A 27,607-nucleotide genomic window follows, 5' to 3' on the forward strand; every position below is an offset into this window, starting at 1 on the left:
TCAGCCTCCACTGCCCCAAAGAAAACAACCCAAGTTTGTCACAAACACAAGTGTGGCTGCAGATGCTTGAAATCCAGAGCAAAATGCACAAAATGCTGGAGGAACTCAGCAAGCTAGGCAGCATCTATGGAGGAGAATAAGTAGTTGATGTTTCAGGTTGAGACTCTCGATCAGGACCAAGTTTGTCCAACTTCTCCTTGTAGCTCATGATTCTATGTTGAAATTATTAAGCTAATGATGCCCAATTACACTAATCCCTTCTGCCTGCACATGGTCCAAATCCTTCATTCTCTCCAAATTCATGTGCCTATCTAAAGATTCTTAAACACCTCTACCATATCTGCCCCCGCCCCCACCACCTCCCCGAGCAGCACATTCCAAACATTCTCTGTGTAAAAAACTTGCCCCTTACATCTCCTTTGAACCTACCCATTTCTACCATTCTGGCCTTGAGAAAAAAGATATTGGCTGTCTACCCTGAAAACTCTGTCGATGATTTTGGAGGATATTACCGGGGTTTTCTGTGTTTATGTATTTGGACTATGAGCTACGTACCTTTCTTTTTCAGATTTATAGTTCTTGTATTCTGTGTTTTTGTCTGCTCTTTCTCGTTTTTTTGTGCAAAGGGAAGGGGACTTGGGGGCCGATGTTCTTACTGCGTTTTGTGTGTGGGGGGGGGGGAGTTTGGAGGTCTATGGCTGTTTTGCCATTTTTTTTTGTTGCTTCTCTCTGAACTGACTTCCATGGTTTTCTTTGTTTCATGACTATCCAGAGAAGCTGTAAACTACATAGCTACTTTGACAATAAATTAACCTTTAAGCCTTTTTTTTATGCCTCATATAATTGTCTAAACCTCTGTCAGGTCTCCCCTCAGTTTCTGCAGCTCAAGAGAAAATGACCCAAGTTTGCCCACCCTCTTCTTCAAACACACATCTTGGTGAACCTCTTCTGCACCCTCTCCTAAGCCTGAACATTCTTCCTATAATGGGGATGTGCTTCCAGCCTCTTGTATCTGCAGCCTGATGGGAGAAGACAGAATATCCAGGTGGAGTGGGTTTTAAACATCAAGATGAGAATTTAATTAGATGTGCAGAGATAGTGAGATGGTTTTATACAGGTGGCGAGGGCCCAGATTGGGAATTGGAAAAAAGTTGAATTTTGTGTCCCAGAGAAGCAAGTTGGTCATGAATGTGAGGATGTAATATTTAGAAGCAGAAGATGGCCATTTGGCATCTGAAGGTCACTTTGCTGTTCAGTAAAATTGTGGCCTTGGCTAAACCTTCCTGGCTGCTCCCCATTACCCAGAACTTCCTCTGCAAGCTTCCTCCAATCAGGAGACAGGTTACAAAGGGGTGCCAGATGGACAGCCAAGTAAGGACTATAGGAATTAGAAGTATCTAATTAACTAGGCAGGGAGACTACAGACCCATGCAAAGGAGATACGAGGCCAAGGTATTGGTAAACCCAATGGGACTGAGGGCCCATGTTTTAAGCTCTGACTGAGAGCCACTGTCACTCTTATTCTCCATTGGAATGAGACAGTGCAGAGTCTCTCAATCCTCAGGGATCCTGGTAGGCTGATCAGATCACAGAAACAATCTCCTAAGACATCCCTTAGGGAGTTCCCCAAAACTAATTGGGAAAGACAACAGCAAAGAAGGCTTGGGTTCCTCTGATGGAGAATTACAAGCAGATGGTCACTGTAGGCTGTGTCACAGGGAGACAGGGTGGTGAAGACACAGTGGCCTTCATCAGTCAGGGTACCGAGTATATGAGCTGGGCCAATAAACACAAAATGCTGGAGGAAGTCAGCAGGCGAGGCAGTATCTATGGGAAAGAGCGCAGTCAATGTTTCGGGCCGAGACCCTTCAGGTGAAAGGTCTTGGCCCAAAACATTGACTGTACTTTGTTCCATAGATGCTGCCTGGCCTGCTGAGTTCATCCAGCATTTTGTGTGCGTTGTCCGGATTTCCAGCACCTGCAGATTTTCTCTTGTTAGTGATATGAGTTGGGACGTTATGTTGCAGATGTATCAGATGTTAATATTGAATGTAGTTTTGTTCACCCTGTTGCAGGGAAAGTTCCTGTAAACTGGAAAGAGTGGAGCAAAGACTGGCAAGGACTTGAAGAAATGAGTTATAGGGTGAGTTGGGAGTTTATTCCATGGAGTGTAGGAGATTGAGGGTGGCCTTATAAACTCATGAAGAGCATAGACAGGGTGAATGCACACAGAAGGTAACCTAAAAGTCTGAGGGCACAGGATTAAGATGAGAGATGGAAAGTTTAAAACAGACCTCGGGGTAACTTCTCCAAGCAGAAGGTGGTGATGAATATATGGAACGAGCTGTCAGAGAAAATGGTCAAGGCAGGTACTACAACTATATTTAAAAGATACTTGGACAGGTACATGGATAGGAAAGATTTAGAGGGATGCGGGGACAAGCGTGGGCAAATGAGACTAGCTCAGTGGGCACCACAGTCAGCAGGGCTGGCGGGCTTGCTTCCACACTGTGACGATAATGGGCCCCCTCCCTGTTCTTCCAAACCTTTGCTGAGTTGTGGGTAGAAGGTTCCAGTTAGCTCTGAGGTTGGTTCAGGGCAGGGAAGGGAAGGGATGGTCATTCCTGGGAGACTAGATAGCCTGGTGAAAACACAAGTGCTTTTCATGAGATGCATGCTCTTGATATATGGACTAAATGTCTGAAGTGACAGGCGAGAAAGGAAAGAACAAGTTATAATGCTACATAAGTGGATGCTGTCTTATGCTCTGGTTGTTTGCCAAGACAGATGACTTGTTCTGTGAGTGCATGTGTAGTAGTTTGATAACTGACTCGTAGCCTTCCCTAGGTGTTGAATAATGTAAGCCCATCTGAAGAACTTGACAATTAATTCCTTTCACTCCAGTCCTGCTGACTGCTTTGGAGTGACAGCCCGTATTCTTGAATCTTTTCACTTTTTCGTTAGGGTCCATTTCATATTCTTAAAAGGACAAAAGATTTATAATCCTCCCAGTGGCAAGGTGACATAGTGGTTACCGTACAGTACCAGCGACCCAGGTTCAATTCCTGCCAGTTTCCGTAAGTAGTTTGTACATTTTCCCCGTGATTGTGTGAGTTTCCTCCGGGTGCTTCAGTTTCCTTCCACAATCCCAAGACTTTCAGATTAGTAGGCTAATTGGTGAGGTGGCTGCCACAGGGCAGCACAGGCTCATAGGGCAGAAAGTACCTGTTACTGTGCTGAATCTCAAAATAAAATAAAGAAACCCCTGAAACTCAAAAGACTGCCTGCCTCCTCTCCAAGTGTTCTATTCTATTCTAATCTATTCTATTCTAATATGCAGCTCCAAATCAGTCCGTGTGCTACTGTGAAGCAAAGAATCTGTTCCCTTATTACAGGTGATGTGTAAGATCAATAGGAAAGACATAGTTAAACTAGAAAGAGAGCAGAAAAAAATTCATGAGACTGTTGCCAGGAGTGGAGAGCCTGATTTATAGGGAGAGGTTGGCCAGGTGTGGGCTTCATTCGTTTAACGTAAGAGACTTTTCAGAAATGTTTAAAATTCCACGAGGCATAGATATGATGGGTGGTAACTGTCCTTACCTCAGAGACAAGGAGTCAAAAACTAGAAGGCACAGGTAGAAGGCGAGAGGGGAGAAATTTAAAAGAGACCTGAGGGGCAATTTTTTCTCAGATGATGAGTGTATGGAACGAGCTGCCAGAAGAGGTGGGTGAAGAAGATACAATAGCTGCATTTAGGAAACCTTTGGATAGGTAAATGGAGAAGAGGAGCTTGGAGGGACATCAGCCAAATGCAGGAAATTGAGACTAGCTGAGTGGGCACATGATCAGCATGAACTGAATGGGCTGAAGGGCTGTAACCCTATTGTATTGCTATATGACACTATGGCTATAGATTCTCATATTCCTTTGTTTTGAAAGTACTGTGGGATTTGAAAATTGACCCATCTATAAACCTCTCCCCTCTCAATCCTGATGCAGGATCTCAGCCCTAAATGTTGGCAATTTCTTTCCCTTCATGGTTGCTGCTCTGTTCTCTGTTTCTCCAGCAGACTGCTTCTTAAATCTGAATACTATAAGGTCTGACTGAAAGGAGACAGGAAGGACTGCAGATGCTGGAACCTGGAGCAACATGCGAGATGCTGGAGGAACCCAGCAGGTTAGGGAGCATCGATAGTAAAGATGGAGGTGAAAGTTCTTGACCTGAAATGTCAACTGTCCATTGCCCTCCGCGGAATCGACTTGACCCTTGACCTGTTGAGTTCCTCCAGCATCTTGTGTGCCACTCCTCTGACTAACACACGAGGTGTTTGGCTGTAATTCAGAAGGCTTAGCGCCTTCATCACCAAGTCATGAATTCAAGCCCCTGTCCAGTGAATCAATGACAACCAGTTCTAAATGAATTATGTCTCAGAGAGATCCCAATGGGAAAAAATGCACAAGTTACAAAGGAAATCTGGTCCTTGAAGGCACAAAAGCCCAGAAGGAAAAGTGATTCATCTACGGCTGACAGGAGAAAGTAAAAATAGTGTTAAATTTACGGAAAAGTTTACAAAGTTGCCAAAAATAGCATCAGGCCTGGGGACTGGGAGTAGCAGAGGGATACCATAAACTTGATAGAGAAAGGCAAGATGGTCATAATCATAGAACAACAAAGACACAGGCTCTTGGCCCAATTCACCCATGCTGACCAAAAGATCACTCTGATTTACTTATTTATTTGTTTGTTTATTTATTGAGATACAGTGTGGAATCCGCCCTTCCAGCCCTTTGAACCACACCGCCCAGCAACCCTTGATTTAACCCTAGCTCAATCACGGGACAATTTACAATGACCAATGAACCTACTAACCTGTACATCGCTGGACTGTTCCCATGTATTCCATGGGGAGAACGTACTCTGGGGAATAAAAACTGTGAAAACCCACTTTATCCGTGTCCTTCATGACTTTTATAAGCATCTATAACATCACCCTGCATCCACCTACATTCTCTTTTTCTATACTGTACTTTTCTAGGAGCCCCTTAAATGTCTCTAATGTGTCTGCCTCTACCACCATCCACACACCCACCATAGTCTGTGTAAAAAAAAACCTACCTCTGACATACCTCTCCCCTAAACTTTCCTCAATTCACCTTAAAATTATGCCCACTTGTATTAGCCATTTCTGCCCTAGGTAGCTTTATCTAGGCCTCTTATCATCTTGTACAGCTCTATCAAGTCACCTCTCATCCTCCTTCACTGCAGAGAGAAAAGTCCTAGCTCACTCAACCTACCTTCATAAGACATGCTCTCTAATCCAGGCATCATCCTGGTAAACCTCCTCTGCACACTCTTAAAGTTTTCATATCCTTCCTATAACGAGGTGACTAGAACTGAGCATGATATTCCAATCAGACTTTGTTAGAGCTGCAACATTATCTTGTGGCTCTTGAACTCAATCCCCCCACTAACGGTCAACACACCATGTGCCTACTTAACCACCCTATCAACTTGTGCAGCAACTTTTGGGGATTTATTCACGTGGTCCCCAAGATTCCGTCTATTCCTCCACACTGCTAAGAATCCTGCCATTAACCCTGTTTTCTGACTTCAACTTTGACCTTACGAAGTGTGTCGCTTCTCACTTTTCCATACTGAACTCTGGCTGCCACTTCTCAGCCCAGCTCTGCACCCTGTTGATGTCTCAATGTAACCTCCGCCAACCCTCTACAAGTCCACAACCCCACCAGCCTTCGTACCATTTGCAAAGGACATGCTCCCCTCAAAGGACAGCACTGGGAGACACTGGGCAGTGATTTGTGCTGCTTTGCGGGACCTTGCCGTGCACAGATTGACAGCCATGCTTCCCACATCACAACCTTAGCCAGATGCCGCTCGATACGTCCAGTGACTGTGATCTGCTTTGATGCACATCTGCCGCCCATTCGCAGGAAGCAATCGACAAGTCTGATTCATGCCTGCAACAAAACGTGTGTCAGCTTCAGTGGAAAACCCACAGAATCCCAACACAAAGACACTGTTGGTACTAGCAATGATTTTCAAAGACTTTTCATTTGTTCAATCAGGGAATGTGCACGTGACCAACATGTTTTGTCTGGCCATAAATGCCTCTCAATTGAACAGCCATTAGGAGTCATCCTCGTAGAACACAGAATACAGAGCACAGATCACTACAAAGAAACATACACACACACACATGCACACACACACACGCACACGCACACGCACACACAAAATGGTGGAACTCAGCAGGTCAGGCAGCATCTATGGAAATGAAAAAGCAGTCAACATTTCAGACTGAGACCCCTCATTAGGACTGGAAAGGAAGGTGCAAAAATAAGAAGGGGTGGTGGAAGGGGAAGGAATAAGTACGAGCTAGATGGTGATAGGTGGAGCCAGGTGAGTGGGGAGGGATAATGAAGTGAGACGCTGGGAGGCGGTAGGTGGAAAAGGCAAAGGGCTGGAGAAGAAGGAATCAGATGGGAGACAAAAGTGGACCATGGAAGTAAGGGAAGAAGGAGGGGCACTGGGGGAGGTGATAGGCAGGTGAGGAAGAGAGGTAAGAGCATGGGGAAATGAAGAAAAGGGAAGGGCAAGGGGAAAAACTATCAGAAGTTGGAGAAATCTAATTCATACTATCAGGTTGGAGGCTACCTAGGCAGAAAATATGGTGTTACTACCAACATGAGAAAATGGCTTTGAGCAGACCATGGATAAACCCTTTGGCCCATGATTCTATGTTGAAATCATTAAATTAATGATGCCTTATTACATGAATCTCTTCTGCCTGCACATGATCCAAATCCTTCAAATCTCTCCATATACCTATGCCTACCCAATTGCCTCTATTGCATTTGTGTCTTCCACCACCCCTGGCAGCATCTTCCAGGCACCTAGCACTCTCTGCTTAAAAAAATATCTCCCACACATCTCCACACATACCCCCTGTCACCTTCAAGGCAGACATTTCAACCTCGGAAAAATTATACCTGCTCTCTTCTCTATCTGTCCCTCTCATAATTATATAAACTTTGACTCAGTTTCTCCTCAACCACAGTTGCTCCAAAGAAACAGCCCAAGTTGTCCAACCTCTTCTTATGGAACATGTCCTCTAGTCCAAGCAGCATCCTGGTAAACCTTTTCTATACCTTCTCCAAAGCCTCCACATCCTTCCTATAGTGGGGAGACCAGGAATATATGCCATACTCCAGATGCAACCTAACCAGAGTTTTATAAAGCTGCAACATAACTGTCAGACTCTTAAAGTCAGGGCCTTGACTAAAAAAGGCGAACAGGTCACAGCACCTTCTTTACCATACCATCAACCCGTGTGACAACGTTCAGTGAGCAAGCTCACATGGATGCATCTGATCAGACTGAATAAAACGAGCAATGTGTCAAAGCAATGTGTCTAACCCGTACGTCTTTGGAATGTGGGAGGGAACCAGGACACCTGGAGGAAACCCACACAGTCACGTGGAGAACGCATAAACAACTTAGTCTTTAGGAAGACTAAGTCTGCATTGCTCCCTGTTACTATTGAAGATGAGGACATGGATGTGGTGAAGACCGACAAGTACCTAGGGGGGCACCTGGATGACAGATGTGAGTGGAGCGCCAACACAGAGGCTGTGTACAAGAAGGGCCAGAGTCGCTTCTACTTCCTGAGGAGATTGAGGTCCTTTGGAGTAGGCAGGCCTCTCCTTCACATGTTCTACCAGTCTGTTGTCACCATTACAATCTTCCCTGCGGTGGTGTGCTGGGGCAATGGCATCAACACGGGTGATGCCAACAAGCTTAATAAACTGATTAGAAAGGCTGGCTGTTATAGGACTAGACATTCTGGCGGCTGTGGTAGAGCAAAGGACCCTACGGAAAATCCTGGCAATTTTGGACCATGTTTCTCACCCTCTGCATGCCACCTTGGCTGAACAGAGGAGCACTTTTAGTAATAGCTTAAGAAAACCGCGCTACTCCAAAGAGCGCTATATGAGGTCATACTTACCTTCAGCCATTAGGCTCTATAATGAGTTAACCTATAGCCAGGGAGGTGATGACCACCCATCCCTCCTGTTGGACTGTTTGTGGTAACTTACTTTTTTATTCTTTCTGCTTCTCTTCTAATATTTAAATCTATGCACTTGTAATGCTACTGTGACACTGCAATTTCATTTGGGATCAATAAACTATCTATGTATCTAAATTCCTTACGGACCACGGCAGGAATCGAACTTTGATCACTGATGGCTGGCATTGTAAGGCGCTGTACTAACTGCTGTACTATGATACTACCCCATACTGCAGATTGAGGCACTAATCAAAGTGAGTGGGCTATATTTACCAGAGCTTGACCCAGGGGCTAGCACACTGTCAGTCACATCCCGGATAATGGTCAGCGATCATCCCCAATTTGAATTCAGGTCAAGTTGCTAATAAATTAAACTTAATGAATTAGAGCAGGCTGATGTTTCCTCACTCGCGTTTGGAACTCATTAAGGTAAGAGACATCAGTGCTGGAATAACGATGCACTTTGAGAGTGGGACTGAGGCGATGTGGATGCAGCTCGATCCATGGCAGAGGGTAGCCTCCCCTCCACGGACTCTGTCTACACCTCTCACCGCCTCATAAAGCTGCCTGAAAAATCAAGAAGCCCACCCACCCTGGATATTCTCTCTGCTCCCCCAGAGTATACAAAAACCTGAAAGCACGTATCACCAGGCTCAAGGGCAGCTTCTAGCTCAGTGTTATACTATTGAATAGACCTCTTGTGTGGTAACGAGGAGCTCAGAATCTACTTCGACATAGTCCATTGCACTTGTAACTGCAACTGGAACACTATACCAGAGGTAAAGAACTCAGATACTTGCCTTTTGGCCCAACATGTCCATGCTAACCAAAGTGACCTCCCAACCAGTTCTGATTTCCTGCGTTCATCCCATATCCCTCCAGGTCCTTCCCCTCCATGTACCCCTCTAAGTGCTTCTTGACTGATACTATTGTACCTGTGAGGTCTGATCGATGTAAGCACCAGGCTGACTTGGAGAGGTTGGGAACGGGCCAAAACATGGCAGAGGGGTCCAGGCCCAGGGTGTATTGATGCGACAGGGCCTGGGTCTTAGCGAGGAATGACCCGATGGTTGGACGATTTAAAGGCTGGGCCGGATGCATTGCAAAGGCAGGGTGTTGGAATCGGAGGCGAGGGTCGGGCCGTTTCTGCTCACCACTTGGCGACGTTTGCTCCACTTTCCACTGCACTTGAGGCTGAGGATATGGGCCTGCTCTGGATGCTCTGGGCTCTGTGTCTGCGACCTCCCTTCCATTCTGAATGCTTTTTCAGTTTGCACAACTTGAGTTTTTTTTCCCTCTTTCTCTGCACATTGAGTGTTTGTTGGCCTTTTTTTAAAAAATGGGCTCTTTTGGGTTTCTTGTTTTGTGACTGCCTGTCAGGAGATGAATCTCAAGGTTGAATAATGGACAAATACTTTGATAATAAGTGTACTTTGAACTGAACTTTGCCACAACCACTTCCTCATGCTCTCACCACCTCCTGTGTGAAAAAGTTGCCCTTGTGTCCCTCATATTCTACATTATTGCTTTCCCTTGTCCTGCCCTAACACACTGTGTTTTGAAATGATCGGTCAGGATAGCAAGGAAAGCTAAGTTGCTCACTGTATCTCGGTACATGTGACAATAATAGACCAATTCCAGTTCTTACACTGGACAGCAGCGCTCTGAACAGCCTCCTCTGCAGGGGATTACCTTCAGACAGCAGCCACTATCCGCCGTAAAAGGCAGCATCTCCCAGTGGCCACTCTTTTCAGTTCAGCTTCGCATCCCTACACTGACATATTGGTCCATGGCTTCCTCTGCTGCCACGATGAGGCCAAATGCAGGTTGTCAGAGCAACACCTCATATTCCGCCTGGGTAGCCTCCAGCCTGATGACTTGAAAATCGATTTCTCTAACTTCTGGTAATTTCTCTCCCCTCCTCTTTCTGTTCTCCATTCAGGTTACCCTCTCATCTCTTCTCTTCTCCTCACCTGCCCATAACCTCCCTGGGTTCCCCTCCTTCCCTTTCGCCATGGCCCACTGCCCTCTCTTATTGGTTCCCTCTTCTTCATTCCTTTATCTTTTCCACCTATCACCTCCCAGATTAACAGTTCATCCCCCCTCCCCGCTCACTCACCCCCCCTCCAGCAACCCACCCTCCATCATCTATCACCCCCCAGATTATAGTCCATCCCCCCTCCCCAGCCACCCATCCATCTATCATCTATCACCTCCCAGATTATAGTCCATCCCCCCTCCCCAGCCACCCATCCATCTATCATCTATCACCTCCCAGATTATAGTCCATCCCCCCTCCCCAGCCACCCACCCTCCATCATCTATCACCCCCCAGATTATAGTCCATCCCCCCTCCCCAGCCACCCATCCATCTATCATCTATCACCCCCCAGATTATAGTCCACCCCCCCTCCCCAGCCACCCACCCTCCATCATCTATCACCCCCCAGATTATAGTCCATCCCCCCTCCCCAGCCACCCATCCATCTATCATCTATCACCCCCCAGATTATAGTCCACCCCCCCTCCCCAGCCACCCATCCATCTATCATCTATCACCCCCCAGATTATAGTCCACCCCCCCTCCCCAGCCACCCACCCTCCATCATCTATCACCCCCCAGATTATCAGTCCATCCCCCCTCCCCGCTCACTCACCCCCCCCTCCAGCAACCCACCCTCCATCATCTATCACCCCCCAGATTATAGTCCATCCCCCCTCCCCAGCCACCCATCCATCTATCATCTATCACCCCCCAGATTATAGTCCATCCCCCCTCCCCGCTCACTCACCCCCCCTCCAGCAACCCACCCTCCATCATCTATCACCCCCCAGATTATAGTCCATCCCCCCTCCCCAGCCACCCACTCCCCTATCATCTATCACCCCCCAGATTATAGTCCACCCCCCCTCCCCAGCCACCCACCTTCCTACTAATAGGTAACTGGTCTCACCTATCACCTGTCATCTTGCACTCCTTCCTCTGCCCCCCACCTTCTTATTCTGGCTTCTGCCCCCTTTTCTTTCCAGCTCTGATAACGGGTCCCAGTCCAAAATATCTGTTCATTACCCGACAAGGAAACTGCCTGACCTGCCGAGTTCCTCCAACATTTTGTCTGTGTTACCCTGGAGATCTGTGTACACATTGACCACCCTGTTATGGGAAAGGTATCATTAAACTGGGAAGAGTGCAAAGATGATTATTGATCGATTGATTGATTGATTGAGGTACAGCACAGAATAGCCCTTCGAGCCACACCTCCCAGCAATCCCCCAATTTAATCCCAGTCTAATCACAGGACAATTTACAATGACCAATTAACCTACCAACTGGTACGTCTTTGGACTGTGAGAGAAAACCGGAGCACCTGAAGGAAACCCATGTAGTGACGGGGAGAACATGCAAACTCCTGACAGGCAGCAGTGGGAAATGAACCCAGGTTACCTGTACTGTAAAGCATTGAGCTAACTAAATTACTGGGAAGTCTGGGACTTCATTCCTTGGAGCGCTAGAGACCGAAAGGTGACACGGAGAAGGGTATAATATCACAAGGACCATAAATAGGGTGAAAACACAAAATCTTTTTACCAGGGTAGGGGAACTAAAAACACAAGGGCATAGGTTAAGGTGAAAGATTTAAAAGGGATCTGAGAGGCAACTTCTTCACAAAGAGGGCAGTGGATATATGGAACCAGCTGTCAGAGAAAGTGGTCACAGCAGTACAAGACGCTTGGACACGTACATGAACAACACACGTAGAATGGTAAAGGAACTCAGCAGGTCAGGCAGCATCTATGGAGGAAGTAAACAGTTAATGTTTTGGGCCAAGACCCTACATCAGGAACTTTTGCAGTGGAGCAACAAAGAAGAGATTCTTCAGATTCTGGGTATTCTGAGCAATACACACAAAAGTCTAGATGGTAAGAGGCATAGAAAGAGTAGACAGTCATAGGCTTTTCTCTGGACGACAATGTCTAATATGGGACAGCATAATTTTAAGGTGATTGGAGGAAAGTATGGGGGGGGATGTCAGAAGTAAGTGTTTTACACAAAGAGTGGTTAGTGCGTGGAACGCCCCACCAGGGGTGGTAGTAAAGGTAGACACATTAGGGACATGTAAGAGACTATTAGATAGACACATGAATTATAGAAGCATAGAGGGCTATGCAGAAGGGAAAGATTGGATGGATTTTAAAGTAGGTTAAAAGGTTGGCACTACATTTTGGGCCAAAGGATTTGTACTGTGATGTTCTATGTTCTAACTCAGAAGGTCAGGCAGCATCTGTGAGAAATAATGTCATCGTTTCAGGGCTGGTTCACAGCAGATCCATAAAACTAGGGATTCTGAAGATGCTGGAAACTGAGCAACACACACAAAATGTTGGAAGAATTTGTTTGGTCAAGCAGCATCTATGGAGGGGAATATAACAGGTACATGGATAGGAGGGATATGATTGAAATGTGGAAAACGAGACCAGCTTGGATGGGTATCTTGGTTGGCATGATGAGATGGCATGAAGAACCCATTTGTGTGCTGTAGGACTCTAATGCCATCATGGTTTCAGTCCGATGGAGACCACCACCTGAAACCACCCAGGTGCTCTCTCAGAGGACCTTCGCAGAGTTGGCACAGGATACTGACAGCAGCAGGCAAGGGAGCGCAGACTGAAGTACAGCACAGTGATCCCGCCTCAGCAAGTCTGGGCTCACGTGCCAACTGCAAATTAAAGTGCATCAGCAGGGAGACAGTCAATCATAATGCGTGGATATCATTTAATGCATGGGACCCAGGCAGACTGAAATTAATCATATGCATTCTAAAAATATCGGATATCACAGGAGGGGATCTCTGGAGCTCATTGGAGATGTGCAGTGATCACGTCTCTCTGAAGGTGACTTTGTAGAGGCACCATAAAGAATATCCTATCTACGTGGAGCTAGCATCAAATGTCGAGTCATAGACAAGTACAACAGAGAAACAGGCTCTTTGGCCTATCTAGTCCATGCCAAACCATTAAAACTGCCTAGTCCCATCGACCTGCATTGGGACCGTGGCCTTCCAAACCCCTACCATGCATGTACCCGTCCAAACTTCTCTTAAACATTGGACTCCAGCTGGCATGCACCACTTCCTCTGGCCGCTCATTCCACACTCTCACGATACTCTGAGTGAAGAAGTTTCACCTCATGTTCCCCTTAACCCATGACCTCTTGTTATAGTCCCATCCTACCTCAGTGGAAAAAGCCTGCTTGTATTTACCTTATCTATACCCCTCATAATTTAGTATACTTTATCAAATCTCTTCTCAATCTTCTTTGTCCCAAGGAATAAAGTCCTGACACAGACAACGAGATACAGTGCTGGGGGAGTACAACGGAGCTCAGAATTTCCATAATGCTTCTGGTCTTCCTTGAGGAACTTAGACCATAAGGCCATATGATGCAAATGTTGCATTTCACTGTAAGTTCTGACGTATGTGATAAATAAATCTGAATTTGAAAATTGTAATCACCTTTATTGTCCATATTGCATGAAGTTCATCGCAGAGGTTGAGCAGCAGATGATGAAGAGTGTATCCATAAGACATAGGAACAGAAATAGGCCATTCTGTCCATCAAGGCGGTGCTGTCATTCAACCATGGCTAATTTATTTTCTCTCTCAACCCCATTTTCCTGCTTTCTCCCTGTAACCTTTGCTAATGAAGAGCTAATCAACATCTTCTCTTAATATACCCTGAGATTTGGCCTCCGCAGTTGTCTGCAGCAATGAACTCCACAGATTCACCACCCCCAGGCTGGAGAATTTCCTCACTGTCTTTGTCCTAAATAGGTATTCTTGTACTCTGAGACTTTGCCCCCTGACATGGCACAGATGCTCAGCAAAGTGATCATAGTCACCCTGGAGTAATCAGGAGCTCCTTCTCAAATGTGCTGTGGACAACGATGGACTGAATGGCCTCTCCCTACATGGCATAGTTCTGCCCTTTGTCTGATGTAAGTCAGATGCCAGTATTCAACCAACAACTGCAAACAGTGGAATATTTCCAGAGATTTATGGCACTCGGTAGGACAGGTTAGAAGGGCTTTATTCTCAATTAACTTGTTTTTCTCTGTGTGCAGATAGTTTCAGAGCCTGAAAGGAGCAGCAGGGAGGTGCTGAACATTGGGATAAATTGATTTTTCTGCGTGGCCTTTCACGAGTTCTCTGGGCGAAACTAAAGGCCAATGGATGGCTGGAGAATTCCTGTCAGCCTGCATCAGTTATCGTTTGCTTTACCTCAGGCACCTTTCCGGTGTAGATTTAAAAGAAAACACAAGCATGGTTAAAAGATTCCTACAGAGCTTTTTACAAGCTTTGTAGCCAATGAGAAGCTCTGTTGTGGTGCATTCTCTATGGGAACCAATTGGCACGCAACAGGATCCCACAAATGGCAATACGTTAATTATTTAAACTGGTTCCACCATTTAATGAGATCACAGCCCCTCTGATTGCAGCCTCAGTTCTGCATTCCTGCCTACCTATGATTAACCCTATCATATCGAGAGTTTAGCTATCTCAGTTTTCAGAAAAGGTGGAACTTCCGGTAGTGGATGATTGTTTTGCAATAGTGAATGCTTGTCTGTCGAGTAAACTCGATGGGCCAAATAGCCTAATTCTGCTCCTATGTTTATTCTGTGGTGTGTAGGAGAATAATGTGGGGGGGGGGGGGAAGGGAGACTTGACAGAAGTACAATGGGCCCTCCTCATCCTCAAGTTCTGCTTGTGAGAATCCAACCGACCGCGAATCGAGAAAGCCCATAAGTGCTCTTCCAGCACTTGTTGTTCAAGCATTGTTCGCCTCGTGTCTCATTCGTTCACTACTTTGTTCCTGTGAAAAAAAATGGCTCCAGAAAGCAATTACATGGTCAAAGAAATCCGTCAAAGACTAAGAGGGAGCATAAAGTGCTATCTCTCGCTGAGAAAGTAGAAATATTAGGTCTTTTGAAAAGTGGCATGTCGCATTCTGAAGTGGGCCGTAAGGTCGGTAAGAACGAATCGAGCATTCACACAATAAAGCAGAAAGAAGCTGAACCGTGGAAGAGCGAGAGAAAAGAGCTTAAGGCTAGTGAGGGATGGCTGGCTGGCTGCGTAAAGCACTACAGCCTCAAGAACGTAAAGATCACGGGAGAATCGGCATCAGCTAATGCCGAGGCTGCAGCAGCGTTCCCAGAGGAGCTGCAATTCTGAAGTCTCAACGTTCAACGCTTGAAGATCCTCAGCCCTCAACCTCCACAGTTCCTGACTTTAGTATTATTGAGCCTCCTCCAAAGTGTCCTTATTCCCTAAACAAGACAGTGTAACAACTACTGTACAGGTATTACAAGTTTTACTCATTGTTTGATCATTGTTCGTCTCGCGTCTCGTTCGCTCACTGCAAAATTATGAGGGGTATAGATAGGGTAAATGCAAGCAGGCTTTTTCCACTGAGGCTGTGGGGGAATGGGAGGAGACTAGAACTAGAGATCATAGGTTAAAGGTGAAAGGTGAAATATGTAAAGGGAAACCTCTTCACTCAGAGGGTAGTGCGAGTGTGGAATGAGCTGCTGGCAGAAGTGTACGATGTAGGTTCAATTGCAACATTTTATAGAAATTTGGATATGTACATGGATGGGATGGTGTGAGTCAATGGGGCAAGACAGAATAACAGATTGGCATTGACTAGATGGACTGAAGGGCCTGTCTCTGTTCTGTAGTGCTTCTACGACTCAATGACTCTATAACTCTGTCTTAAAGAAAATCGGCATCTCTACTTCCATTGCCCTTTGAGGAAGAGGGTTCCAAAGATTCACGGCTTTCTAAGAGGGAAAAAAAATCACCTGAGATTTGGAAATGTCCACATCTTCCTCAGAGATGTTAATTGTGAGTCACAGAATCACACACAACATGGAAGCAAACCTTTCCGTCCGGCTCGTCCAAGCTGAGCAAGTCGAATTAGTGTAGCCAGCCTCCTTTGCCTGAGTTTGGAACATATCCCTGCTGACTTTTCCTGTCCATTTGCTTGCTCCAATGCCTTTAGACACATGCCCCTACCAGCTCCCTTCACAATGTCTCCCTCTACCCTCTGTGTATGAATAAATTATCTCTCAGTTCCCTCCTACATCTTTCCCCTCTCACTTTGAACCTGTGCCCTCTAGTTATAGGCTCCCCTACCTTGGGAAAGAGGCTCTGACAATCTGTATAATCCACACCCCTTGTGATTTTCTAAACCTCTATAAAAGGGGTTCTCAATCTGGGGTCCACAGACCCCTCTGTTAATGGTAGGGGTCCATGGCATAACGAAGGTTGGGTACCCCAACTCTATAAGATTGGTTTCCTTTACTCCAGGAAAAGCAGACCATTCTTTCACCTCATAGTCCAAGCCCTCAGATTGATTTTGGGGTTAACGTACGGCAGGACATCAGGAGGAAAGCCACTCTATTACTTTGAGCCTGAGAACAGAATGGACTGTGCTTCAATGTCCCCTTGGATGTTTGGCAGCTCTAACCCAACAGCACTCCCTTGGAACACACTACTCTGCCAGTCTGAATTCACTGCCTGCCTCTGGAATGGAAAGTTAACCCAAAACCTGCTGAGTTTGAGTTAAGAGGGTGATCCACTAAACTTGAGATTCCTCTCCCTATGTACTGTAGATTCTCTATAAAATCAAATCACTTGAGATGATTAGCTTTATTTTCATATGTGCAATGGAACTTCAAAACATACATTCAGTGGCCACTTTATTAGGTAACATTTATATGAAAAAAAAGTGGCCTTTTGCTACTGTAGCCCATCCTCTTCAATGTTTGGCGTGTTGTGTGTTCAGAGGTGCTCTTCTGCACACCACTGTTGCAACATGTGTTACTTGAGTGACAGTCGTCTTCCTGTCAGCTTGATGCAGTCTGGCCATTCTCCTCTGATCTCTCTTATTAACATGATGCTTTTGCCCATAGAACTGTCACCCACTTGAAGTATATTTTTTTAGACTATTCCCTGCAAACTCCAGAGACTGTTGTCCTGAGGTCCCAGGAGATCAGGAGTTGATGAAATACTCAGACCACCCCGTCTGGCACCAACAATCATTCTACGATCAAAGTCACTTTAATCACATTTCTTCCCATTCTGATGCTTGTTCTGAACAACTGAACCATTTGACCATGTCGGCATGCTTTCATGCACTGAGTTGCTGCCACATAATTGTCTGATTAGATACTTGCATTAATGGCCAGAGGTGCAGTTGTACCTAATGAAGAGGTCACTGAGAGTACAGAGAAATGTGTTGTTTACCGTGAATGATGAACACACTCCATGATGTGCTGGAAGTGTCACCACTCTTCCAGCAACAACATAGCATGCCCACAACTTTCTAACCTTAACTCATACATCTTTGGAACATGGGAGGAAAGCAGAGCTCTCAGAGGAAACTCATGCTCAGTGAGAACTTGCAAACTCCTTACAGACAGCAGTGGGAATTGAACCTGGGTTGCTGGTGCTGTTAAAAGCATTACACTGACCGCTATGCCATCGTGCTGTATTAGAGAAGGGTAGCTGTCTTCCACTAGCTTCACACAAATCTATCTCATCGTGGCCCTTGCACCTTATTGTCTGCACTGCACTGTCTCTGTGACGTAACACTCTAAGCTGCATTTTGATACTAACTTGACGTACTTCCCTATGAAGAAGCACTAACAAAAGGGTGTCTCTGTATCTGGGTATCTGTGACAATAATAGATTAGATTTAGTACTCAAAACCGAAAGTGAAACATGCCACTTGTGTTAACAATCAGGGCAGACTGAGAATGGGCTGGGGGGTGGGGGGGTGGCAGACTGCAAGTGTTGATATACTTCCCACGCCAAGATAGCGTGTCCACAAACATGCTGCCGGCATACAACAACAGCAAAACAAACCCCCTCCCACCCCCCACCCACCCAAACCCAACCCTTATCCTATAAATGACAATGATTAACTATTGATTGATAATAAACCAGCTACCAACTACATCCCGCATCAACACACAGGGCAGTACGGTTGGTGACGAAGTGGTGAGCACAAGTCAAGTCAAGTCACTTTCATTGTCATTTCGACCATAACTGCTGGTACAGTACGTAGTAAAAATGAGAACGTTTTTTCGGGACCATGGTGTTAGATGACACAGTACAAAAACTAGCCTGAACTACGTAAAAAAAAACAACACAGAGAAAAAACCACACTAGAGTACAGCCCTACCCAGGACTGCATAAAGTGCACAAAACAGTGCAGGCATTACAATAAATAATAAACAGGACAATAGGGCAGTAAGGTGTCAGTCCAGGCTCTGGGTATTGAGGAGTCTGATGGCTTGGGGGAAGAAACTGTTACATAGTCTGGTCGTGAGAGCCTGAATGCTTCGGTGCCTTTTCCCAGACAGCAGGAGGGAAAAGAGTTTGTATGAGGGGTGCGTGGGGTCCTTCATAATGCTGTTTGCTTTGCAGATGCAGCGTGTAGTGTAAATGTCCATAATGGCGGGAAGAGAGACCCCGATGATCTTCTCAGCTGACCTCACTATCCGCTGCAGGGTCTTGCGATCCGAGACGGTGCAATTCCCGAACCAGGCAGTGATGCAGCTGTTCAGGATGCTCTCAATACAACCCCTGTAGAATGTGATGAGGATGGGGGGGTGGGAGATGGACTTTCCTCAGCCTTCACAGAAAGTAGAGACGCTGCTGGGCTTTCTTTGTTGTGGAGCTGGTGTTGAGGGACCAGGTGAGATTCTCTGCCAGGTGAATACCAAGAAATTTGGTGCTCTTAATGATCTCTACTGAGGTGCTGTGACAATGCTTTGCAGTACCAGTGACCTGGGATCAATTCCCGCTTCCACGTTAAGGAATTTGCCCATTCTTCACGTGACTGCGTAGGTTTCCTCCGGGTGATCCAGTTTCCTTCCACTTTCCAAAAACGTACCGGTTGGTTGGTTAATCTGTCGTTGTAAATTGTCCTGTGATTTGGCTTGGAATATATCGGGGCATTACTGGGCAGTGATACTCTGCACAGTATGGGAGTAAATAAATAAACTCACACATTGCGCATTGATACCCAGGCTGTACGTTATCGACCCACACACAGTGATGCTGAGGGACACGCACGTCCGCTCATGCGTTACAGAGACGCATATTCTCACCTAGACCTGACTGCACACACACACACACACACACACACCTCACGTGCTCCACTTTGAGCAGCGCAAGTAAAGTAGTGGTCAGCTCAGCGCTTTTCAATGCCAGCGACCTGGTGGTTCAATTCCCAGCGCTGCTGCATGGAGTTTGTACCTTCTCCCAGTGGGTTTCCTCCGGGTGCTCTGGTTTCCTCCCACACGTGCGGGTCAGGGTTGGTAAGTTGTGGGCATGCTATGCTGGAAGCACGGTGACACTTCCAGGCTGCTCCCCAGCATGTATTCAGACTGAGTTGGTTGTATTTCACTGCATGTTTTAATGTATGTGTGACAAATAAAGCTAATCTCTCATCTTTCCCTCTCGGAGGACACAGCATCAACATTCCAAATGAAAAGGAAATATTAATAAAATGAATGGATGTGTGTTACTGCTGGGAGCAGTATTCCCTTACAGCGGACAAGGAGGCCACACCACTCCACAGTCTTAGGTCGTCTCAGAAGACACGCCGCCATTCAGATATCAAGTCATGTTTCCCCTGCGGAGACTGCCCTACTTTTGAAGGGAGGAGTTCTGTCAGGCCAGGGCTTTGTGTCTGCAGGCTGGGTCAGCTTCAGCCTTGCGTCACAAAGAACATCAGTCTAACACTGTACGCACAGACTGGGGGGTGCTGAGTTTAGATTTGCGGCAGCGGAGCTGCATTTGACAGTGGGGATTAAATGAGTGCATGGGGAATTACAGAAACACTCTGGGAATTATTATGGGTCTAAATGCTTCATTAAAAGTTAAAGTCCGTCCTGAGCCTTACAGGCTCATCAGGCCGGTGCTTATGCTGATTTCCGTGATGTGAAGCGACTGAGAGTATGAGACTTCCCCCCGCCCCCCCTGGATAGGACGCCAGTCTATCTCGAGGTTAACCCCCAGCATTTTGCTGGTACCCATTTTCAGCTGGGTGGACTGGAGCAATGTGTACCTTGTTCAAGGACACAACCCACTACCTCAGGTGGGGCTCGAACTCACAACCTTCAGATCGCTAGTCCAACGCCTTAGCCACTTGGCCATGCGTCAATATGTGATTAAACAACTGAGCTTTATAATTCTTAATTTGACTATATGGTTAGTAAAGAAAACAAAGAAAAGGGCCCATTCTCATGAAACAGTCTAATGCGCAACATTGGAGTCCACGGTTCTTTACATTTGCTCCCTGTCGACCTCCTCCGAGCATAGTGGACCCTTGGACCCTCATTCTAAGTCCACTCTGTTCAGTGGTCTACGAACTCTCTCCATTCACGTCCTCTCTCTTCATCTCTCCCCGACAAAAGACCGCAAAAATCCCTGCTCCCAGACCCACAGCATGCCTCTCATTGGGTAGCCCACATTCCAAAGCCCCTCTTATCTCTAGCCATAACCCAAACATTGCTGCTGCAGAGAAACCATTACTTTAGCAGTGAAACATTACACATTAGTAGTGAAACCTTACAGCACATTACAATTATACTTATTATTATAAAGGGGTTTAATGCTGATGGGAAGGAATCCTATCCCAGTCCCATCCACAGATGATCCAATTTATATCACACTACTGTATGGGGATCTTGCTGTGTAGGAGTTACCAGTCATTTAATCTTTCCATACTACATTTATGACATAACCCTGAGCAACATGCTGGAGGAACTCAGCAGTTCAGGCAGCATCTATGGAAGGGAATAAACAGTTGTTGTTTTGGGCTAAGACCCTTGTTTAGGACTGGGAAGAAATGGTGAAGAAGCCAGAATAAGAAGGTGGGAAGAGACAGCAGGGAACAAGCTTGCAGGTGATAGGTGAGACAGGTGAGGGGAAAGGTGAATGGGTGGGGGAGGGGTTATGAAGTAAGAAACTGGGAGATGATAGGTGGAAAAGGCAAAGGGCTGAAGAAGAAGTAATCTGACAGGAGAGGACAGTAGACCATAGAAGAGGGAGAAGGAGGAGGAGAACCAAAGAAAGGTGGTGGGCAGTTGAGGACAAGAGAAGGGGTGGAACCAGAATGGGGAATGGAAAAAGAGAGAAGGAGGAAGGAGGGGGGAAATTATCAGAAGTTAGAGTAATTGATATCCATGCCATACGGTTGGAGGCTACCCAGATAGAATACGAAGTGTTTCTCCTCCAGCCAGAGAACACAGTACTCGGTGTTAGACTGTGAAATTAATATTGCAAGCTCCTTATTTCTTTTCATTTCTCCTCTGATCCAATCAGTTATTGCCTAAGACCAGTCAAACATCAAGAATAAACACAGTCCAGTAACTGAAGACAGTTGAACTAGTCAGGAGCCCATCGCCCAGAGACTGGGAATCTAAAGTCATTACCTGCATTTGCAGCGTTCACAGATCCTGTTTACAGTTACTGTTGCTAAGCATGGCCATAGAAGAAGAATCTCAGGATTGTATGTGGTGACATGTATCTACCGTGATAATTAATTTTACTTTGAACTTTGATTTTGTTTTTTTCTCTGTGTGTGCTGCTCTATTGTGGTGGTCCTGCCAGGGTGATTGTTCTTGGCGGACAATCTGGAACCAGGGGTCCCTATTTAACAATTAAGGTTTGCCCCTTTAAACCCAGAGACAAAGCCCTTCTCTCTAAGGGCTGTGAGTCTTTGGATGTCTATTAGAAAGAATCACTGATAAACACAACACAGGAACAGGCCCTTCAGTCCTCTGAATTTGTACTGCCTCATCGACCATCGACTCGCACTCATCCTATCCTAACCCATTTCCCCCACATTCCCATCAACTCTATTCCCCTCCCCCAAGTCCACCACTCTCCCACACACGGGGGGCGGGGGACATGACACATCAGCCAATTAACCCACCCACTCACATGCTTTGGAATGTGGAAGGAAACCAGAACGCTGAAGGGAAAGCCATGCAGTCTCAGGAAGAACGTACAAACTCCTTACAGACAGTGGCTGGAATCAAACCAAGGTCACTGGTGCTGTAAGTCATTACGCCAATTGCTACTCTACTGCCCTGTGCCTGGTATTGGACATTTCAACCCCGAGGTAAAGATTCTGACTGCCTATCTTAGAGGCCCTCCATTGGTTGGGGTCAACCATGGATGTTGCATCCCAGCTGTCTAAGCGATACACAGGCCAGGGCAGTATGATATGGAGAGAAACTGTTGCCCATGCAGCAGTCTCAACTCTCCACTCAGCTGATAAATCCAAAGGAACACCAGAAACCAATATAGTTTGGCACCACTGGCATTGCATGAATAGACATTCAGCACTGAATTCAATGTAGGACTGCCTCAGGGGCTCCAGCTCCTGATTCTTCCTCAGAATCTACTCCCCAAAGTTTTCCCCATGGGTAGGCACAGCTGCAAGGCAGCAAAGGTTTGAGATCAGAATTTTCTATCTCCTAGATGAGCTGTGGAACGTGGCTGATGATCGTCTTCCCAGAGCAACTGGATTTAATGTGCCAGTAAACCTTCCTTTGCTTCTTCTCCTGTCATTAGAAATGGTTCCACCAGGCTTAGTATCTAAGCTACATGTGAAGGCCCAGGAGATGGACTTGTAGCCCGAGATTATTTCATACGCACGCCACTGGGGGCGTTTAACAGGTAGTGGGAGCTTATCCCCACTTAACCTCTCCCCCCCAGCTACAAAAACATTAAAGAACCAACTGTCTATCTGGGCTTCTCATCATCTCATAGTCTTCTCTCAGGTCTCCCCTCAGACTCTGCCTCTCCAGAGAGGGCAACTTAAGTTTGCTCAGACTTTCCTTATAGTTCACACCCTCTAGTCCAGGCAGCCTCCACGTGAACCTCTTCTGCACCCTCTCCAAAGCTTCCACATCCATCCGGTAATGGGGCAATCAGAACTGAATACAAGGCAAGCTCGGAGCTTGTATGACTATTTGCAGCATTAAATAACACCAAGCAGAACCCCTTCACCTGGTGTTCAATAAGATCATGGCTGATTTTCACACCTCACTCCACTTTCCCTCCCACCCCTGTCATCTTTCAGTCCCTGATTTGTCAGGAATTGATCTCCCCCTGCCTTAAGAACATCCTAATGCTCTATTTCTATCACCCTTCCAAGAAGACGGTTCCAAAGACTTGGAGACAGAGGAGAATGCAGATGCTGGAACCTTGAGCATCAGAGAAAGTGGTGGGAAACTCAGTGGGTTGGGCAGCATTGCTGTGGTGGAGTGGGGGTATTGATGGGCAGAAAGTAAATATCGATGTTCCAAGTCAAGACCCTTCATGGGCACAAAGTTACTGGCCAAGATCAAACATTCAAACTCCCTGACCTCTTCTTGTTCAACAGTGACCTGTTATTTTATTAGGAGTTTGAGTATGAGTAGGGAAAGGGGGCTACTGCATAGGATCAAATTAAGCTGCAGAGAGTTGCAGACTTAGCCAGCTCCAAAATGGGCACTAGCTTTTGTAGTATCCTGCACGTCTTCATGGAGCAATGCCTCAAAAAGGGGGCACCCACCATTAAGGACCCCCATCACCCAGGTCATGCCTTGTTCTCATTGCCACCATCAGGAAGGAGGTACAGAAGCCTGAAGGCACACACAATGATTCAGGAACAGCTTCTTCCCCTCTGTCATTCGATTTCTAAATGGACTTTGAACTCATGAACACTACAACACTACTTTTTAAAATTGTTATTCTTGTACTACTTATTTAACTATGTTATACTTAACTGTAATTCACAGCTTTTTCTCTCTAATACAGTATTACGTATTGCACAGCACTGCTGCCACAAAATAACAAATTTCACAACATATGCCGATGATATTAAACCTGATTTTAACTCTGATTCTGAAGTTCTCCCACAAGAGGAAACATCCTTGTTGTGACTTGTAACTCCAAATAAAAAAAAACAATTGCAAGGGAGCCGAGAGATGCTGGTCTTAGTCCGTTTTTACATTAAGTGAGGCACGCGCATATAACATGGCAACATCAAGACACGTGATTCACGTATTTCTTACATATATCCATAATGAATTACATAAATACCAAGGAATGCTTATTCAAACAATATAACTCAAGTATTATGGACACAACAATCCCCTCCTCACCGTCTCTGAGCCTCCTCAGGCCCTAGCATTATCCTCTACACCCTCCAGGGTAAAACTGGGTTTGTGTTATATTAAGTAAAGGTGAGGGAGGGAAACACTGCATTATCTCTACCAAATGGCAATGGATATGTTAAGGTGGTTACTTACTGGGTTGTCTGGTCGTAGTTTTTTGGACGGGGGCCCTCCATCTTCAGGGTGTAGCATGTAGTACAGGCGAACCTTATTGGCGTGTTTCTTGCTCTGAGCGAATAAAAGGGGTAGAAAGGGTTAGGATCAAAACTTTGGTACAGACAGTCACCTCTCAGTTCCAGCGCACAGAGTCAGGCCTTTGATGAAAGAACCAGACTGGATATTCCAAAGTTTTATCCTTTCCAGAGTTAGTATCTTGGTGACATTTTATAAGCATTAGTATTGGAATTTGTAAGGAAAGAGTCAAATCTGATTTCTCCTTGGTACATACTAAAATGTGAAAGACAAAATGATGTCAGCTTGAAATATGGTTATGGCCAGTTGCCCCACATACTCAATGCTTCATCTCAATTTTGAATACACATCCTTTATTATACACTAGTGAAGATTGGTTTCCACCACTCATATCTGCTGTCTCTATTTTATGTCGTGTGTGTCCAGGCCGAAGGTTGCAAGGGGTAAAAAGGTTATGAGAAGGGGCAATCTCTTTGTGCAAGGGGGCAATCTTCTCTGGGCTGGGTCATGGCTAGCGCTAAAAGCTGCTGTCAAGATGGAGACAAGGACATCGGTTGAGAGAGAGAAAGACTGGAAAAGCTGTCTGTTTCTTGCGATTCCCTCCAGCAGTACACTGTGGCATGGTTAAATATAAGACCATAATGCAGAAGAGCAGAATTAGCCATCGAGCCTGGGCTACCATTCAATCGTGGCTGATTTATTATCTCTCTCAACCCCTTTATCTTGCTTTCTCCCCACAATCTTTGACCCCCTGACTAATCAAGCATCTTTTAACCTCTGCTTTAAATACAGTAGATTTCAATTAATTGGGACACACTCACACATTTTGGCACAATTAATCAGCTGCCCCAATTAGCCAAAGTTTCACGGAAATAGTTAAAAATGTGTAAAGACAAAGTACCATTTAACTGAGTAACAAATTGAGTATTCACATGAAATACGCAACAAATTAGAACATTAATATGAGTGGCCTTTACAAATCAAAGTATTGAGTATAAGAGTTGGAATGTTATGCTGAGGTTGTATAAGGCATTGGTGAGGCCGAATTTGGAGTATTGTGTGCAGTTTTGGTTACCAAATTACAGGAAGGATATTAATAAGGTTGAAAGAGTGAAGAGAAGGTTTACAACGATGTTGTCGGAACTTGAGAAACTGAGTTACGGAGAAGGGTTGAATAGGTAAGGACTTTATTCCCTGGAGCATAGAAGAATGAGGGGAGATTTGATAGAGGCGTATAAAATTGTGATGAGTATAGACAGAGTGAATGCAAGCAGGCTTTTTCCACTGAGGCTAAGGGAGAAAAAAACCAGAGGACATGGGTTAAGGGTGAAGGGGAAAAGTTTAAAGGGAACATTGCGGGGGGCTTCTTCACACAGAGAGTGGTGGGAGTGTGGAATGAGCTGTCAGATGAAGTGGTAAATGCGGGCTCACTTTTAACATTTAAGAAAAACTTGGACAGGTACATGGATGAGAGGTGTATGGCGGGATATGGTCCAGGTGCAGGCCAGTGGGACTAGGCAGAAAAATGGTTCGGCACAGCCAAGAAGGGCCAGAAGGCCTGTTTCTGTGCTTCTACTATAAAACTTCTTTCTATGGTTCTACTATAAAACTGTTCATTAGTTGCTAATAGTTATCGATGGAGGAATTCATCCAGTGTACGTTGTACACTGTAAATAAACAAAATCAGTGCAGATATGGACAGCCTTCATACAATACTGTCAAAAATTGTATCTCCAAATGTTCATTTTCCTTGTAACATTCAAGATGATTGCCGATACCTTCAAATTCTTCATAGTTCCTAACTTGTTGCAGTAGTGAAATCATTTCAATTTCACTCCCTGCTGGTTCAGGCATCTCCAAGCTTCAAAGCTTGAAGCAGCAGTGAGCAAAACCATTCTGAATTGCCTTGCTGCTTATTTCTCACTATCAGTGACAAAAAAAAGTCACTGCTTTTTGAACACAAACACAGGCAACTGAAGCTACTTAAATACTATTCACTCTAAGCATGATGTAGTGTCTAACAAGTCCACAAGACTGATGCTAGTTAGAAACTGTTTGGCAACAGTCTCCTGCCTCAGTTAAATGCAAAGTGTCCCAAATAAACAAAGGGAATGCCAGCTATATTCCCGATTAGTTTTATGTCCTTTAAGAATTGTCGCATATAAGTGGCCACCCCAATTAACTGTTGGCCCAGTTAACCGGAATCCACTATATTCACAATGGCCTGGCCTCTGCTGCCGTCTGTGGCAATGAATTCCACAGACTCACCAGTGTCTGGCTAAAGAAATTCCTCCTTACTTCTGTTCTCAAGGGACGTCTTTGTATAACTTCTATACTGTGCCATGGAGAGCGTTCAGACAGGCTATATCACTGGCTGGTATTGGGGGGGGGGGGGGGGGTGGTGGTCTAATGCATAGGGCCGAAAGAAACTGCAGAGGGTTTTAAGTTTAGTTGGCTCCATCTTGGGTACTAGCCTGAGAAACCAGCTCCATTATTAAGGACTCCCAGCACCCAGGGCATGCCCTTTTCTCATTGTTACCATCAGGTAGGAGGTACAGAAGCCTGAAGGCACACACTCAGCAATTCAGGAACAGTTTCTTCCCCTCTGCCATCTGATTCCTAAATGGACATTGAACCCATGAACACTACCTCATTTTAATATATATTATTTCTGTTTTTGCACGAGTTTTAATCTATTCAGTATACATATACCATAATTGATTTACTTATTTATCTTTACTTTTTTTCTATATTATGTATTGCATTGAACTGCTGCTGCTAGGTTAACAAATTTCGCAACACACGCTGGTGGTAATAAACCTGATTCTGATTATATTCTAAGGCTGTGCCCTCTGGCCGTAGAGTCCCCCACTATAGGACACAATCTCTCCACATCCACTCTCCCTCGGCTTTTCAATATTCAATACATTTAATGAGAACTCCCCTCATTCTTCTAACCTCCAGTCTGACCTCTACACTGTGACCTGTTTGGCACGGGTGACCCTGCCAACAGCCAAAGCATAAAGCCCTGACCCCAGCCAACATAGCTCTCCGGGTCATTGAGGCACGCAAGCCTCCAAA

The 27,607-nt window shown here is 45.6% G+C and overlaps 1 protein-coding gene across 1 annotated transcript in view; it reads right to left on the bottom strand.

Annotated features, from left to right (window-relative positions):
* Positions 1 to 27,607, bottom strand: part of zgc:171482 (zinc finger protein) — a 255,617-nt gene that overhangs the window by 211,861 nt on the left and 16,149 nt on the right. Inside the window, exon 3 of the mRNA XM_059948095.1 lies at positions 24,470 to 24,562. Coding sequence (XP_059804078.1) covers positions 24,470 to 24,562 — 93 coding nt within the window. The remainder of the gene's footprint in view (positions 1 to 24,469; positions 24,563 to 27,607) is intronic.

Source organism: Hypanus sabinus, chromosome 22, assembly GCF_030144855.1.
Source record: "Hypanus sabinus isolate sHypSab1 chromosome 22, sHypSab1.hap1, whole genome shotgun sequence".
Lineage (NCBI taxonomy): Eukaryota > Metazoa > Chordata > Chondrichthyes > Myliobatiformes > Dasyatidae > Hypanus > Hypanus sabinus.